A 15,917-nucleotide genomic window follows, 5' to 3' on the forward strand; every position below is an offset into this window, starting at 1 on the left:
CAGTTCCACTGGAGGTTGGTGGGACTTCCCAGCTCTACTGGGGTCTAGTTCTGTCAGTTCCACTGGAGGTTGATGGGACTTCCCAGCTCTACTGGGGTCTAGTCCTGTCAGTTCCACTGGAGGTTGGTGGGACTTCCCAGCTCTACTGGGGTCTAGTCCTGTCAGTTCCACTGGAGGTTGGTGGGACTTCACAGCTCTACTGGGGTCTAGTTCTGTCAGTTCCACTGGAGGTTGGTGGGACTTCCCAGCTCTACTGGGGTATAGTTCTGTCAGTTCCACTGGAGGTTGGTGGGACTTCCCAGCTCTACTGGGGTCTAGTTCTGTCAGTACCACTGGAGGTTGGTGGGACTATCCAACTCTACTGGGGTCTAGTTCTGTCAGTTCCACTGGAGGTTGGTGGGACTTCCCAGCTCTACTGGGGTCTAGTTCTGTCAGTACCACTGGAGGTTGGTGGGACTATCCAACTCTACTGGGGTCTAGTTCTGTCAGTTCCACTGGAGGTTGGTGGGACTTCCCAGCTCTACTGGGGTCTAGTTCTGTCAGTTCCACTGGAGGTTGGTGGGACTTCCCAGCTCTACTGGGGTCTAGTTCTGTCAGTTCCACTGGAGGTTGGTGGGACTTCCCAGCTCTACTGGGGTCTAGTTCTGTCAGTTCCACTGGAGGTTGGTGGGACTTCCCAGCTCTACTGGGGTCTAGTCCTGTCAGTACCACTGGAGGTTGGTGGGACTTCCCAGCTCTACTGGGGTCTAGTCCTGTCAGTTCCACTGGAGGTTGGTGGGACTTCCCAGCTCTACTGGGGTCTAGTTCTGTCAGTTCCACTGGAGGTTGGTGGGACTTCCCAGCTCTGCTGGGGTCTAGTCCTGTCAGTTCCACTGGAGGTTGGTGGGACTTCCCAGCTCTACTGGGGTCTAGTCCTGTCAGTTCCACTAGAGGTTGGTGGGACTTCCCAGCTCTACTGGGGTCTAGTCCTGTCAGTTCCACTGGAGGTTGGTGGGACTTCCCAGCTCTACTGGGGTCTAGTTCTGTCAGTTCCACTGGAGGTTGGTGGGACTTCCCAGCTCTGCTGGGGTCTAGTCCTGTCAGTTCCACTGGAGGTTGGTGGGACTTCCCAGCTCTACTGGGGTCTAGTTCTGTCAGTTCCACTGGAGGTTGGTGAGACTTCCCAGCTCTACTGGGGTCTAGTTCTGTCAGTTCCACTGGAGGTTGGTGGGACTTCCCAGCTCTACTGGGGTCTAGTCCTGTCAGTTCCACTGGAGGTTGGTGGGACTTCACAGCTCTACTGGGGTCTAGTTCTGTCAGTTCCACTGGAGGTTGATGGGACTTCCCAGCTCTACTGGGGTCTAGTCCTGTCAGTTCCACTGGAGGTTGGTGGGACTTCCCAGCTCTACTGGGGTCTAGTCCTGTCAGTTCCACTGGAGGTTGGTGGGACTTCACAGCTCTACTGGGGTCTAGTTCTGTCAGTTCCACTGGAGGTGGGTGGGACTTCCCAGCTCTACTGGGGTCTAGTTCTGTCAGTTCCACTGGAGGTTGGTGGGACTATCCAACTCTACTGGGGTGTAGTTCTGTCAGTTCCACTGGAGGTTGGTGGGACTTCCCAGCTCTACTGGGGTCTAGTTCTGTCAGTACCACTGGAGGTTGGTGGGACTATCCAACTCTACTGGGGTCTAGTTCTGTCAGTTCCACTGGAGGTTGGTGGGACTTCCCAGCTCTACTGGGGTCTAGTTCTGTCAGTTCCACTGGAGGTTGGTGGGACTTCCCAGCTCTACTGGGGTCTAGTTCTGTCAGTTCCACTGGAGGTTGGTGGGACTTCCCAGCTCTACTGGGGTCTAGTTCTGTCAGTTCCACTGGAGGTTGGTGGGACTTCCCAGCTCTACTGGGGTCTAGTCCTGTCAGTACCACTGGAGGTTGGTGGGACTTCCCAGCTCTACTGGGGTCTAGTTATGTCAGTTCCACTGGAGGTTGATGGGACTTCCCAGCTCTACTGGGGTCTAGTTCTGTCAGTTCCACTGGAGGTTGGTGGGACTTCCCAGCTCTACTGGGGTCTAGTTCTGTCAGTTCCACTGGAGGTTGGTGGGACTTCCCAGCTCTACTGGGGTCTAGTTCTGTCAGTTCCACTGGAGGTTGGTGGGACTTCCCAGCTCTACTGGGGTCTAGTCCTGTCAGTACCACTGGAGGTTGGTGAGACTTCCCAGCTCTACTGGGGTCTAGTCCTGTCAGTTCCACTGGAGGTTGGTGGGACTTCCCAGCTCTACTGGGGTCTCTCTGTAACTTTGGAGACTGCCTGACTTGAAGTTCCAATACTTGCAAGGGTGTTCCTGTTCTGTGTTTCATGGACTACAGCTCGATTGATGAACTAAACTATCCGATGATTGCTTTTACATTATCCGTGTGCATTATACACGTATGTGAGAGCATTGAATTGTGTGCTCAAGAAATGTATAGTAAATATGCATTTGGATTTGGTCTGGATTCCTACTCCTACTAAGAGCCTTTTATTGAAGTCTTTTTAAATTCTCTCTGCTTCTCTCAGAGAGAGAATACGGCTTGCTAATAGGGGCCCGTTGACTTCGCTGTGCTTATGAGGGAAAATACGGCTCAATCAGGGAATTGAACCACCTGCACTTGTTTATAGTCATTAGCAGTTGGCCATGGGCCACTGGTGATGTGTGGACTGGACGTGTTATAGGTTTTACAGTAAAACTATTTTTAAAATACAAGACCTTTTAACAGAGGTGGAACACCTGAGATTTCACTGTTATAATATTTGATTTCAAATCCATAAATGTACTGTAACCTGGTATTTTTTGTAACGATTCATAATTAGCGGACAAATACACGGCTGTGGTGTTTTATCCTCACTTTGAGGTTTGATTTGCGTAGTAAACTCTTGACTGTCTTAAGGAGATGTTATTGCTTCATCTCCAGCTGTTTGTCTCCGTAGTCACAAGGCAATTAGTCCGCCTTCTCTTATTTCAAATCCCTTTAAGCAGTGTGATAATAGGTCAACTTTATTGCACTACTACTAAAGCAGTTAAATATTGCAACTGAAACACAAAAGGGGACAAATTATTATTATTTTGTATAAAAAAGGTCCCCCACATTTCTTTGCTACAATATTTATTTTCCTATGAATGGTAATGCCTCAAAAAAGGAGTTTGAGGGAACTGAAGTGGCTAGGAGTTGATGATACATGTCCCAAAAAATGACCTTATTTATTTAATGAAATATCCAATATCCCACCTCATAGCTCATATTTTCCTTTTTGATAACATTACAAAGACAAATTGCTTCATAGAAGCTACATTTTCTTCACTGTATGGGGCTGAATACGCATGGGAAACGCTGGTGTTACCACTAACCAGTCTTAAATCCAAACAAAATCACATGTCATTATGATGGACAACTGAAGCAGGAGGCCTGAATAGATGTGAGGGGGTCTCATTGTTGATCCAAACGGAACCCCCTCCGACTCGCCACCCTGCTCCACACCCACCCATCCAGTCTCCTGTGTCTCTCTCTCTCTGCCTCTCTGCTTCAGCCCACAGATTTCTCATGTCCTGCCGCCTCTTTCCTTCTATTTCTCTCCTCCTTCTCTCTCTTTTGTCAGATGGAGTTAGGAACGGGCCCCATGCTGGGATGGGCAATATTTCCACGTCAACTCTTTGGGCCTTTATTATCATTGCTTAAATGAATAAGCATTTCTTTATTTGTTCATTTTAATCTTTGTAAAATTATCGGGGGAATTAATCAACGACTTGGGTCAAGCCACAAGCTATTCAAAGTACCTAGTTATCAAGTGAATTGAAACTATTTCAGGTCCAATTAACAAAATGTAGGGAGCCCTAATTCATTCATGGGGCGGCAGGGTAGCCTAGTGGTTAGAGCGTTGGACTAGTAACCGGAAGGTTGCAAGTTCAAATCCCAGAGCTGGTACAAATCTGTCGTTCCGCCCCTGAACAGGCAGTTAACCCACTGTTCCTAGGCCGTCATTGAAAATAAGAATTTGTTCTTAACTGACTTGCCTAGTTAAATAAAGGTAAAATTCATTTTTAAAATGACTTGCATTAATGTGATACATGTGTCTATGTATGTTTAGACTTCCTCCCCTCACTGTACTGTATTGACCTCAATGTTTGTAGTGTGCATGAAGGTGTGAACGGATCTACTCCACACTTAGCATTGTCAGACTGATCCTACCAGCACCACCAGGCAGAATGATGTGGGAGGACGGGAGCTTGTTTTGGGGGTTTGGCACAGCCGTGACGGCCCTCACAGAGCCAAGACGCCTGGGAGTCTCCTCTCCTCATCTCCCCCAGCAGGGTGAGGCTTGCCTGACTGACTAATGGAGGGAGGGAGGGTTCACCTGGAGCCCAGGGACAACTGGCTGCCAGCCAGACTACTCTTGGCAGGGTAATGTCTACAAAACACAACACGATCGAGTGAAGAAAAACAGAGGAGGAGAGAAAAACAAAGCAATATTACACCACAACACAAACACTCTGATGGTGTCTCGCACGGCCCAGTCAGGACTCACCCAAGGCTGTCCTCTTGTCTCCTCCTCTCCTCCCTCTCACTCTCTTCCCCTTTACCCATTTATCCTCCCCTCATCATGCAAATGAGCAATGTGTGCAGCAGGGCAAGCACCCGCACACGACAAAAGCGCCTGAAACACAGACTGTTGCTGCAGCCACAGTGATTTGCAATGCTCAATAACTCCTGATGTGTTCTCTTCTGGATGGGTGAGTATCACAGATCAGTACCACATGAGTACATCTGCTGTCCTGTTGCCTGGTGCTCCAGTCCTGACCCCATCAGTTACCTACTGAACATGCGGAGCGGGAGCTCTGAGAGGCTCTGTCTGGGGAGAGGCTGAGAGAGGTGTAGCCTCAGCTTGCCTCTTCTTTGAGCAACTGACCCAGCCCACTGCAATGAAGACTCCATGTTCCAGATAGACACACAGCGTCATGGTAAAGTGAACCTCGGTTGACCGTATGAGGTTACGAGCTAAACGGACACACACACACACGTGTTGTGTTTTAATTCTGCAGAGGGCAGATGTGTCTAAGCTGAGGTCCGTTATGAGAACTTTAGTCAGTCTGGTTTGAGCCCAGATGACCCGTCTGCCCCTCGCTAGGGTCCCACGCCCTGATCTGTTTACACAAGGAGTGCACCACGCTAGCTGTCCCCGGTCCAGTGTGTGTGCATGTGTGTGTGTATGTCTCTGTGTGTGTGTGTGTGTGTGTGTGTGTGTGTGTACCGTCTCCCTTCCCACGTGCTCCCCTTCCCCTGTATCTGTTTATTATGGTTTGGGTAATCCACAGGCCCTGTGGCTACACTGTCAGACAGTAAGCTAACAGTGGCAGTCTAGGGCTGGGCTGCATCCCTAACTCAGAGCAGTGGGCTAGGGATCACTGGAGCATTGGTAGTGGCAGCAGATTCCCATGTTCTAGACTGCAGAACCCTCTCCTCTCTGTCTGAGAAGGGTAGCTCACTGGGCCTGTACTGCAGCCTACAAGGGCAGTAATTTGAACTTATAAGAACACAACACACGGCAGGGAAAGCAGCACTAAATCAGAACCTGCTGGGAATGGTATGCCGCTTCTTGAAGAAGAAGAAGAAGAAGAAGAAGAAGGGGGGAAAAAGTTGTGGAGTTAAACTCTTAATCCCCTGAAGCATCCATATATCGCTCTCTAAACCTCTCCCAACTCTCCCAACCTCTCAAAACCTCTTTCAACCTCTCTCAACCTCTCCCAACCTCTCAAAACCTCTCTCAACCTCTCTCAACAATCTCCCAAAATCTCTCAACCCTCTCTCAACCTCTCCCAACCTCTCAAAACGTCTCTCAACCTCTCTCAACCTCTCCCAACCTCTCTCAACCTCTCCCAACCTCTCCCAACCTTTCAAAACCTCTCTCAACCTCTCCCGACCTCTCAAAAACTCTCAACCTCTCAAAACCTCTCCCAACCTCTCAAAACCTCTCTCAACCTCTCTCAACCTTTCCCAACCTCTCTCAACCTCTTCAGCCTCTCCCAACCTCTCTCAACCTCTCTCAACCTCTCCCAACCTTTCAAAACCTCTCTCAACCTCTCCCAAACTTTCAAAACCTCCCTCAACCTCTCTCAACCTTTCCCAACCTCACTCAACCTCTTCAGCCTCTCCCAACCTCTCTCAACTTCTCTCAACCTCTCCCAACCTCTCTTCCAACACTTGTAAATCTCCAGGAATGTAGTATGTTGTTTTTTTGTGCTCAGTGCATGCTAACTAAGTCTAATGGATTTGATAGATTTATGTCTCTAGACGTTGTTGCCCAAAGCTCACTATTACATTAGACTTTGAACTTGGAATAGAAGTAAACCAATGGGACAAGTATTGTTTGATACCCATTATTACAGGGACTGTTAAGAAGGTCTAGAAAGCTCCTCTTGATTCACAGTGATAAACCGGAAAACCAAGCCTTCAGCTAACAATACCTAGATTGATAGTTTACTATTGTCACCTTGGCATAGTTGTATTTTAATAACAGAGGTCTCACCTTTTGAAATAATTCACAGTCTTAGACATTCAATACAGCTGCAGTGGCTATGGTTTTATTTCCATGAGCTGTTTCGCTTGAGGGAAACAAAAATCACGCAACATAACATATATCTGATATCTTGAGTATCTAGGCCATTCATCTTTAAACTTTTAACTCGCTCTAATCACAAGCATATCCCAGCACAACAAGAAACAACTTCTTGAAAGAGAGAGAGAGAGAGAGAGAGAGAGAGAGAGAGAGTAGGTTTTATCTGGGCAATCTACTGCCCTGCCTGTAAATGGACAAAAAAAAAATGGACAAAAAACACTTCTGTTTTCACTTAGTCTACCTAATCTTCATGGCTAGCCAGTCCCCCAAGTCCAAGTTCACATAAAAGGGAGAAGGAAGACGGCATCTTGGAAAGCCAACTAGCTAAATGTTTACAAAAAATGCCACAGAAATGTATTTGTGCAGAAAGAAATCCCATTACCAAGCCCGATTATTCTGTCCTCAGAACAACCGAGTGTTTCCATGTGGAAAGACTTGTACGTTCTATTGAAAGACTACGACCACTACTACCTAAGAGCACAGCAGCTACAAATGACCCAACTGGAACGAGAGGAAATCCAGTTCAAAATGTGCAACTGTAATTCATTCCATTGACTTCTTCATCAGTACATGCTCATATTAGACACTACCGATACAGTATGCCTTCCTGTTTCTTTATCCTCTCTCAAAAGCACAGTATATGTTACTGTTCACTGTTAATTGCATTTTTGGATATGGATATATGGATATAAAATGCCACAAGGTTGTTCAGAATGAGAGATCCCAGTCTGTCTGATTTGTTAGTAAACCATAGTTCCCAGTGTCAGGGGGCTTGTCTCTCCTCTCTGAACTCTCCCTGAGAAGGCCTCATTTAGACAGAGACAGAGAGAGAGACAGAGAGAGAGAGAGAGAGAGAGAAGAGAGAGAGAGAGAGAGGAGAGAGAGAGAGAGAGGGGAGAGAGAGAGAGACGAGAGAGAGAGGAGAGAGAGAGAGGAGAGAGAGAGAGAGAAGAGAGAGAGAGGGGAGAGAGAGAGAGAGGAGAGAGAGAGAGAGAAAGAAACAAGAAAATAAAATTCCCTTCTCAGGAAGATTAGTGGCCGTCCTTTTGGACTAGTAGGAAGAGGTGGACTGGGGGACGCAGAGGCTTTTTCTGCCGCATTTCTCTCTGCCAGCGGCCTGACCCCAGAGTGCTCCCTGCCTGACCCCCGAGTGCTCCCTATCTGACCCCCAAGTACTCCCTGCCTGACCCCCAAGTGCTCCCTGCCTGTCCCCCAAGTGCTCCCTGCCTGACCCCCGAGTGCTCCTTGACTGACCCCCAAGTGCTCCCTGCCTGACCCCCGAGTGCTCCCTGCCTGACCCCCGAGTGCTCCCTGCCTGACGCCCAAGTGCTCCCTGCCTGACCCCCGAGTGCTCCCTGCTTGACCCCCAAGTGCTCCCTGCCTGACCCCCGAGTGCAACCTGCCTGACCCCTGAGTGCTCCCTGCCTGACCCCCGAGTGCTCCCTGCCTGACCCCCGAGTGCTCCCTGCCTGACCCCCGAGTGCTCCCTGCCTGACCCCCGAGTGCTCCCTGCCTGACCCCCGAGTGCTCCCTGCCTGTCCCCCAGTAGCTCATGTGCTGCTGCTGCAGAGGGAGCCAGTGGTGGGGGCCGGGGGCTGGGGCCCGTACATCCTCGATCCAGCCTCAGCCCCCATCAATTATTCCCTGCTGTAGCCAGGCAGCCCCCGGCCCTAGGACCAGACATTAAGGAGGTGATAAAGAAAGTGTCCTTATCGCTAACACACCTCTCTTTAAAACACTATTTACACAGCCCAGACCCATCCTCCATCTCCATCCATCTAGCAGAGGACCCATTGACCAGGGTCTGGGATTCCATTTCTCCTATCCAATCTAAATAATGTTACTGTTAGCTCTAGCCACCTTCATACCGACTAAGGCATGATAGGACCTAAGCACTTTAACAGCCAGCAATGTTTAGCCCAGTAAAGATAGCTACAACAGTGCCGTCCGTCATTGATCATTACCTCTGTTCATTACCTCAAGAATAACATAGGCATAAGTCATCGTCTGTAAGAGGAAACAGGCTCAGAAGAAAATATATCTCATTGTTTTGTCCCTGTTCTCTCCTCTCCCTCTCCGCTCTTCTCCCTCTCCGCTCCTTTCCCTCTCCGCTTCTCTCCCTCTCCGCTCCTCTCCCTCTCCGCTTCTCTCCCTCTCCGCTCCTCTCCCTCTCCGCTCCTCTCCCTCTCCGCTTCTCTCCCTCTCCTCTCCTCTCCCTCTCTGCTTCTCTCCGCTCCTCTCCCTTTCTGCTTTTCTCCCTCTCCGCTCCTCTCCCTCTCCGCTCCTCTCCCTCTCCGCTCCTCTCCCTCTCCGCTTCTCTCCCTCTCTGCTCCTCTCCCTCTCCGCTCCTCTCCGCTCCTCTCCCTCTCCGCTTCTCTCCCTCTCCGCTTCTCTCCCTCTCCGCTCCTCTCCCTCTCCGCTCCTCTCCCTCTCCGCTTCTCTCCCTCTCCGCTTCTCTCCCTCTCTGCTTCTCTCCCTCTCCGCTCCTCTCCCTCTCCGCTCCTCTCCCTCTCCGCTCCTCTCCCTCTCCGCTTTTCTCCCTCTCCACTCCTCTCCCTCTCCGCTCCTCTCCGCTCCTCTCCCTCTCCGCTTCTCTCCCTCTCCGCTTCTCTCCCTCTCCGCTCCTCTCCCTCTCCGCTTCTCTCCCTCTCCGCTTCTCTCCCTCTCCACTCCTCTCCCTCTCCGCTGCTCTCCTCTCCCTCTCCGCTCCTCTCCCTCTCCGCTTCTCTCCCTCTCCGCTCCTCTCCCTCTCCGCTCCTCTCCCTCTCCGCTGCTCTCCGCTCCTCTCCCTCTCCGCTCCTCTCTCTCTCCGCTTCTCTCCCTCTCCGCTGCTCTCCGCTCCTCTCCCTCTCCGCTCCTCTCTCTCTCCGCTTCTCTCCCTCTCCGCTCCTCTCCCTCTCCGCTGCTCTCCGCTCCTCTCCCTCTCCGCTTCTCTCCCTCTCCGCTCCTCTCCCTCTCCGCTCCTCTCCCTCTCCGCTCCTCTCCCTCTCCGCTGCTCTCCGCTCCTCTCCCTCTCCGCTTCTCTCCCTCTCCGCTCCTCTCCCTCTCCGCTCCTCTCCCTCTACGCTCCTCTCCTCTCCCTCACCGCTCCTCTCCCGCTCCGCTCCTCTCCCTCTCCGCTCCTCTCCCTCTCCGCTCCTCTCCCTCTCCGCTCCTTTCCTCTGGCGCAGTGGGACTCTCTGAGCCTGTTTAGGCCTGGCCTGTGGGGGCTGTGGGACTCTGTTTAGGCCTGGCCCCGGGTCCAGGGGGCCAGACCGGGAGGTGCTAAGTACTTGGCATCCTCTCTACGGGCGGCCCGACTCAGCAGAAAGAGCCGGAGCGTTGCAGGGGAGAACCAGGGGGCCGAGAGGCACTCGCCGCGCCACATCAATCACCCTCTCCAATGACAAACTCGCTCTCAGCTAGATGTATGTCACCAGCCACCAAAGCCAGTGAATCAAACATTACCAGCAGAATAGCACCAGCTCTGGCCCCCATGGCTTAGTTTAGAAAGCATGGATAGAGAAGTGAAAAAGGTATACAAATAGCTTAATCCTTTGAAAACAAACGTTGCTCTTTTCCGGTTTCTCAGACCCTGTTACAGACCTTCCTATATTTCACTAGCATACAACTCTTTTTTTTAAAAATTCAAATAATAAAATAATATTTATCAACACATATCAATAAGAGTTGAATAACATTATAAGGCAAATATTCACCTCTTCCCGAAAATCTCAGCACAATTTCGACAATGTATGATGTCTGTAAATGCCTTGCAAATTATGAAACGGATTTGAAATCATAAAAGTCATGCATGAAACCCCATAAACCTATACACCCGGTCTTCCCGGGCCGGCAGCCTTTATAACCGCTAACCAGACAGATGCGGGCTGTCACAGAAAATACAGGGGCTCATTTCAATTCATTAAAGGGAACCAAAACCCTGTGCACAGCCCAGTGGTGAGGGTTAGCTGTGCTGTGTCCAGGCCCGGCAGTTACCAATGAACAAACACACACACAGAAAGTGAGGCCAGCCATGCTTCAGTAAACAATGTGGGCTGCAGTCCAGAAGTTCAACTCCAGACTTTTTATAGGTCCAGTTAACATCACCTTCCTGGTCCTTCCACTAATATAAAATACAGACTGTGGACAGGAGCAGCAACTACCTACCCCCCCCCATCAACAGGACCAGACAGAGACCGGTCGGTGCACCTGGGCCCCCATTTTAAACAAAGTGACTCCTACTTGAGATCCAATGTGTGCACGCGTCGACGCCACCCCCCATTTCCATAGACCTCTGGGATCGGAGACCAGACCTGGGCTGCCTGCATGTTCGCATCAAATAAATGACCGCTCCGTGATAAATGGTTCTATTAGCAATCCAGATTGTTAAACTCTGATATAAAAGATGGGAGCGAGGAGCGGCCCATTCATTGCACCCCCACCCTTCCGGTCTACACGCATAGAGCGCTTGTTTTTTAAATTTTTATTTTACGCGTAAATAACATATTAAAACTCTGCATTAGCCCTGTCCTCTGATAGAGAAAATATTGTTGTGAATAAATAACACAGACAGGAGAATAAAACAAGGGGGATTCTATAATGGAGCTGGTCGGCCATGTCTGGTCCTCTGAGGTGGGCCCGACTTAGCTGACAAGAATCCACCAGCCCGTAGTAAACTACACACTGACAGTAAAGCTACAGCGCCGGGAACAAGAGGCGGTATATTACAATGGTCTACTTTTCATTCCAAAGCAGGAGGCGGTTCTGCTCGGGAATGTGCTTTTTAAGTTCAAGGACCTTGTCTCTTTTGGCTGCGCTCATACTGCATACTCACTTATCTGTGTCTGGCAAACAGGAATAATAATGCATGTTATTGAGATAAGTAATTGCCCTGTCTTGGTGTGCTGGCAGATTTTTAGACCTATGAAGCTGTAACTCGGTAAGCTGGTTCTACCCAGACCGGATTCTATTGGACTGAGGGTGTGAGTGTGTGGTGTTATTAAGATTAAAATATGGACCGTGACACTATTCTAATGGTGATAGGGTAAAGGAGTTAATGGAAGAGAGAGGCCGATGGATGCGGGTTTAACACAGCAGCTCCACTGCTAGATCTGCAGCCAGGGAGGACAGAGAGAAACTCAAGCCTGGAACAGGGACCAGGCAGAGACCCAGCAGAACCTGAGCCATTGCAGACCAGGGGAAAGCATAGTTATAGCAGGGCCAGGAGGAGACAGAGGGTGGGGTGGCAAATCAACCTACTTTCAAGACCCTCTCTACGGGGCTGAGGGAGCTTATCCACAGAAGACGATTGGCCCAAACAGAAGGGCCTCTCTATCGCTCGCTGCGGCCGAGAGTATTTTTAACATATGACCTCAGCGTGTGTGAATTGGCTCCATTGAGGAAGGCATGCTGAGATTAAATTAGAGAGGGTGATCACATTAACAGATTAGGATTTTCGGGTTCGTAGGCGATCAAACGTTTTCTTAATTGCCAGAAGGCTCAGGTCTGGAACCATGTTCCTTCACGACAAAAGAACCATTGTTCAGACATTCCAAACTCCATATTAGAAATGCTTATTCATGGCCAGCCATATGATTTAAGTAATTGTAGAGTAATAAAAAATGAGTGAGTTAGCTGGAAATAAAATAGAATTGAATTAACGATATAGATGTCGACATGAAACAAGTTGTTGAAAACAAAGTCCCACTTGATTCATGTCCCATTTATAGTGTATGTAAAATACGTCCTAGATTGATTTAGCCTAATAAACAATTCATCTTTCATTTCTTAATAATGGCAGGCCACCAAGCCCTTCATTAAATAATACAAATGTCACTAAATCACGAGTAGTATTACCATTTCAAAGGTAGCCGTCAACCTGCATCTCTGTCAACCTGCATCTCTGTCAACCTGCATCTCTGTCAACCTGCACCTCTGTCAACCTGCATCTCTGTCAACCTGCATCTCTGTCAACCTGCATCTCTGTCAACCTGCATCTCTGTCAACCTGCACCTCTGTCAACCTGCATCTCTGTCAACCTGCATCTCTGTCAACCTGCATCTCTGTCAACCTGCATCTCTGTCAACCTGCATCTCTGTCAACCTGCACCTCTGTCAACCTGCCTCTCTGTCAACCTGCATCTCTGTCAACCTGCATCTCTGTCAACCTGCATCTCTGTCAACCTGCATCTCTGTCAACCTGCACCTCTGTCAACCTGCCTCTCTGTCAACCTGCATCTCTGTCAACCTGCACCTCTGTCAACCTGCCTCTCTGTCAACCTGCATCTCTGTCAACCTGCACCTCTGTCAACCTGCATCTCTGTCAACCTGCCTCTCTGTCAACCTGCATCTCTGTCAACCTGCATCTCTGTCAACCTGCATCTCTGTCAACCTGCACCTCTGTCAACCTGCATCTCTGTCAACCTGCATCTCTGTCAACCTGCACCTCTGTCAACCTGCATCTCTGTCAACCTGCATCTCTGTCAACCTGCATCTCTGTCAACCTGCACCTCTGTCAACCTGCATATCTGTCAACCTGCACCTCTGTCAACCTGCATATCTGTCAACCTGCATCTCTGTCAACCTGCATCTCTGTCAACCTGCATCTCTGTCAACCTGCATCTCCGTCAACCTGCATCTCTGTCAATCTTTAAAGGAAGGGCCATGTTGTCCACGGAGCTTTGCTCTACCAGCACTGTGCTACTCTGGAGGTTAAGAACAAGGTCTTTCAACCTCATTATACTGGCCTTTCATCACACATTCACTGACATCTTTAAAACATGCATTCTCTGTCTGTCTGTCTCTACTCATCGCGGTGGACACTAATCTTGAACGTCATTTCAAAGACAAAATTATCCGTGTTATTAGTGTCCTCATACATGTGTATTAATTGAAGTTATCAGTGACATCTTGAAATTGGTCTAATTAACGAATTAGCTTTGGCCCTTCTGATAGGTTAAAGAATTAGGATTCACTCTGAATTAAATGAGGAGAAAAACGACTGGATTCTGTAGCAGGAATTCCTAGTAGACATTTAATCACAGAATCGCCCTTATTGACCCCTACTATTTGAACTCTTTGTCAACTCAAATTGTCTTTCCATATTCTCACGCAAAATCCTTCAATTATTGTTGGACTAACGGGCCGTGCTCTGCAAACTCCACAAGGCTATGAAAACAAACTTGAGGTCTATAGAAGGTTTCAAAAAAATTGGGTCTGATGTCAATCGTTAGGGACAAAAAAAATGAATGGCCTATTTTTATCTTTGTTCTTCCTTAAACAATTAATGGATATTTCTTTATCATGGCAGGCCACCAAGCCCTTCATTAAAGAGTAAAATTGTCACTAAATCACAAGAAGTTGTATTACCATTTCAAAGGTAGCCGTCAATCTGCATCTCTGTCAAGCTTTAAAGGAAGGGCCATGTCGCCCACTGCTACTCTACTCTACCAGACATTTTTAGTAATTTATCAGTGTGATACTCTGGAGGTAAGAACAAGGTCTTTCAACCTCATTATACTGGCCTTTCATCACACATTCACTGACATCTTTAAAACATGCATTCTCTCTCTGTCTCTCCCGGCCGCCCGATGAAAGAGGTACACTGCTACTTTTCATTAATTTCAACAAACACAGCCAATTGACCTTTCCCAGGCCAGCCCCATGTAGTTATACAAACCATTAATCAGAGATTATGCCCCCAAATCGAGCCACGTCACTGTCTTTAGTCTTTATGATCTTCTCCCCGTGACAGACACACTTGCACACACACACAAACACACACACACACACACACACACACACACACACACACACACACACACACACACACACACACACACACACACACACACACAGCTATGCTACAGTACCTGTTCAGTATTAATGATGCTCTTTAACAGGGCCCTGCGTTACATTACTGATTCCCATCAGCTCTACTGTAAGTCACCTCTGACTGCTCCAGGTGCTACAGGAAGAGCCTTATCGGGGGCGATTAGAGCCCAGAGCAACTTCTCCCAAGACAGCGTTTTATCTTTCATATGTATAGTTCATGTGCATGTTCTCTCTCAAACCTCCTCCTTACCCCCGGCCCAATCAGTCTCTGTGTGACAGTCTTACAGTGTGAACGGGAGTAAGGGATGCAGGGGCCTTATCCTTACAGTAAAACCTGTGTCAGCAGAAGAAGTGCTCAAACCAACCTGGAGTCGAGGTGCACATAAGAACAGAGGCGGACCCTTATCCTTCCAGTAAAACTACAACCGTTTCCTCCCTTCTTCTTTAAAAGTAATTGAAGAAAAGTGTACAGTACCTCTGGTGACAGCTGAAGGTGAGAGTTTCCTCGGGAGGTCAGTGAAGCCGTTTCCATCCAGACCAGAGCCTTTCTTCTCTGTGGTCGTCGGGGCAGAGGTCTCCATTCTGGACATCAGAAGCTCTGAAGGAAACGACATGAGGTGGCATTGTCATTATCATATCATCATATGACATGTATACATAGTAGGCCAGTGATATGTATACAGCAGGACACATTATACTGTAGGCCACATCCTCTGAAGAGATCCACTGTTTTTTCGCAACACGTTTGAACATTAGGGTGTGTTATTCTTCGCAAGCGAGGCTGAACAATCAGGTCAAATAGCGCTGGATGAAAAGATCCACAGTTAAATGAACTTGGATGCCAGCCAGGCTAGGTTACGCCAAACCACCTTTGGAGACAGCAAACCGTAGCACGGATCACTGGGGTCCTGGAAGAAAGCAGCAACTCAAATGAGACTTCGTTCAGGACAAAACCACGACATGTTTGCACTGCAACCAAGGATAAGCGGCTAGGTTCAACAAAGGTAAACAAGCAGCGCGCTGCCTGCCAAGTCATTCTTCGTTTAGATGGCTGTTTGAGAGACAGTCAGATTTGCACACTGCAGGCTGGGCTCAGTTCAGTGGATGTTGTAGTTTGCTAACACCTGCTTTACACAATATAGGCAAGATTTTTCCTTGAAGGTGTTGTAAAGTCTGGGTTTAGTGTATCTAGATCGTAATGGCTGTCTTATTAATATGACTCCTGCCAAGACTACGTGTAAGTGGGGTATGTGGGGGGTATGTGGAGATGGGGGAGGAGGAGCGGTAAAACTGTCCCTCCTCTGAAGTGTTGCGACACATGGTCGTATCTTCCCCCAGCGTAGACTGGCCAGACAGACAGGAGGCAGAGGAGACAGAAGAGCCAGGGCTATGGGACGCTACAGGTGTCAGACACCACACTGACAGATGGAAACGAAGGTAAACAAATGACCAGGGGCACGCTTGATCTCTCCTGTTGGTCA

The 15,917-nt window shown here is 48.9% G+C and overlaps 1 protein-coding gene across 1 annotated transcript in view; it reads right to left on the reverse strand.

The window, feature by feature from the left end:
* Positions 1 to 15,917, reverse strand: part of LOC110497104 (zinc finger protein GLI2) — a 91,286-nt gene that overhangs the window by 62,061 nt on the left and 13,308 nt on the right. Inside the window, exon 2 of the mRNA XM_036952397.1 lies at positions 14,912 to 15,034. Coding sequence (XP_036808292.1) covers positions 14,912 to 15,026 — 115 coding nt within the window. The 5' untranslated portion in view covers positions 15,027 to 15,034. The remainder of the gene's footprint in view (positions 1 to 14,911; positions 15,035 to 15,917) is intronic.

Source organism: Oncorhynchus mykiss, chromosome 18 (genome assembly GCF_013265735.2).
Source record: "Oncorhynchus mykiss isolate Arlee chromosome 18, USDA_OmykA_1.1, whole genome shotgun sequence".
NCBI classification, from domain to species: Eukaryota; Metazoa; Chordata; class Actinopteri; order Salmoniformes; family Salmonidae; genus Oncorhynchus; species Oncorhynchus mykiss.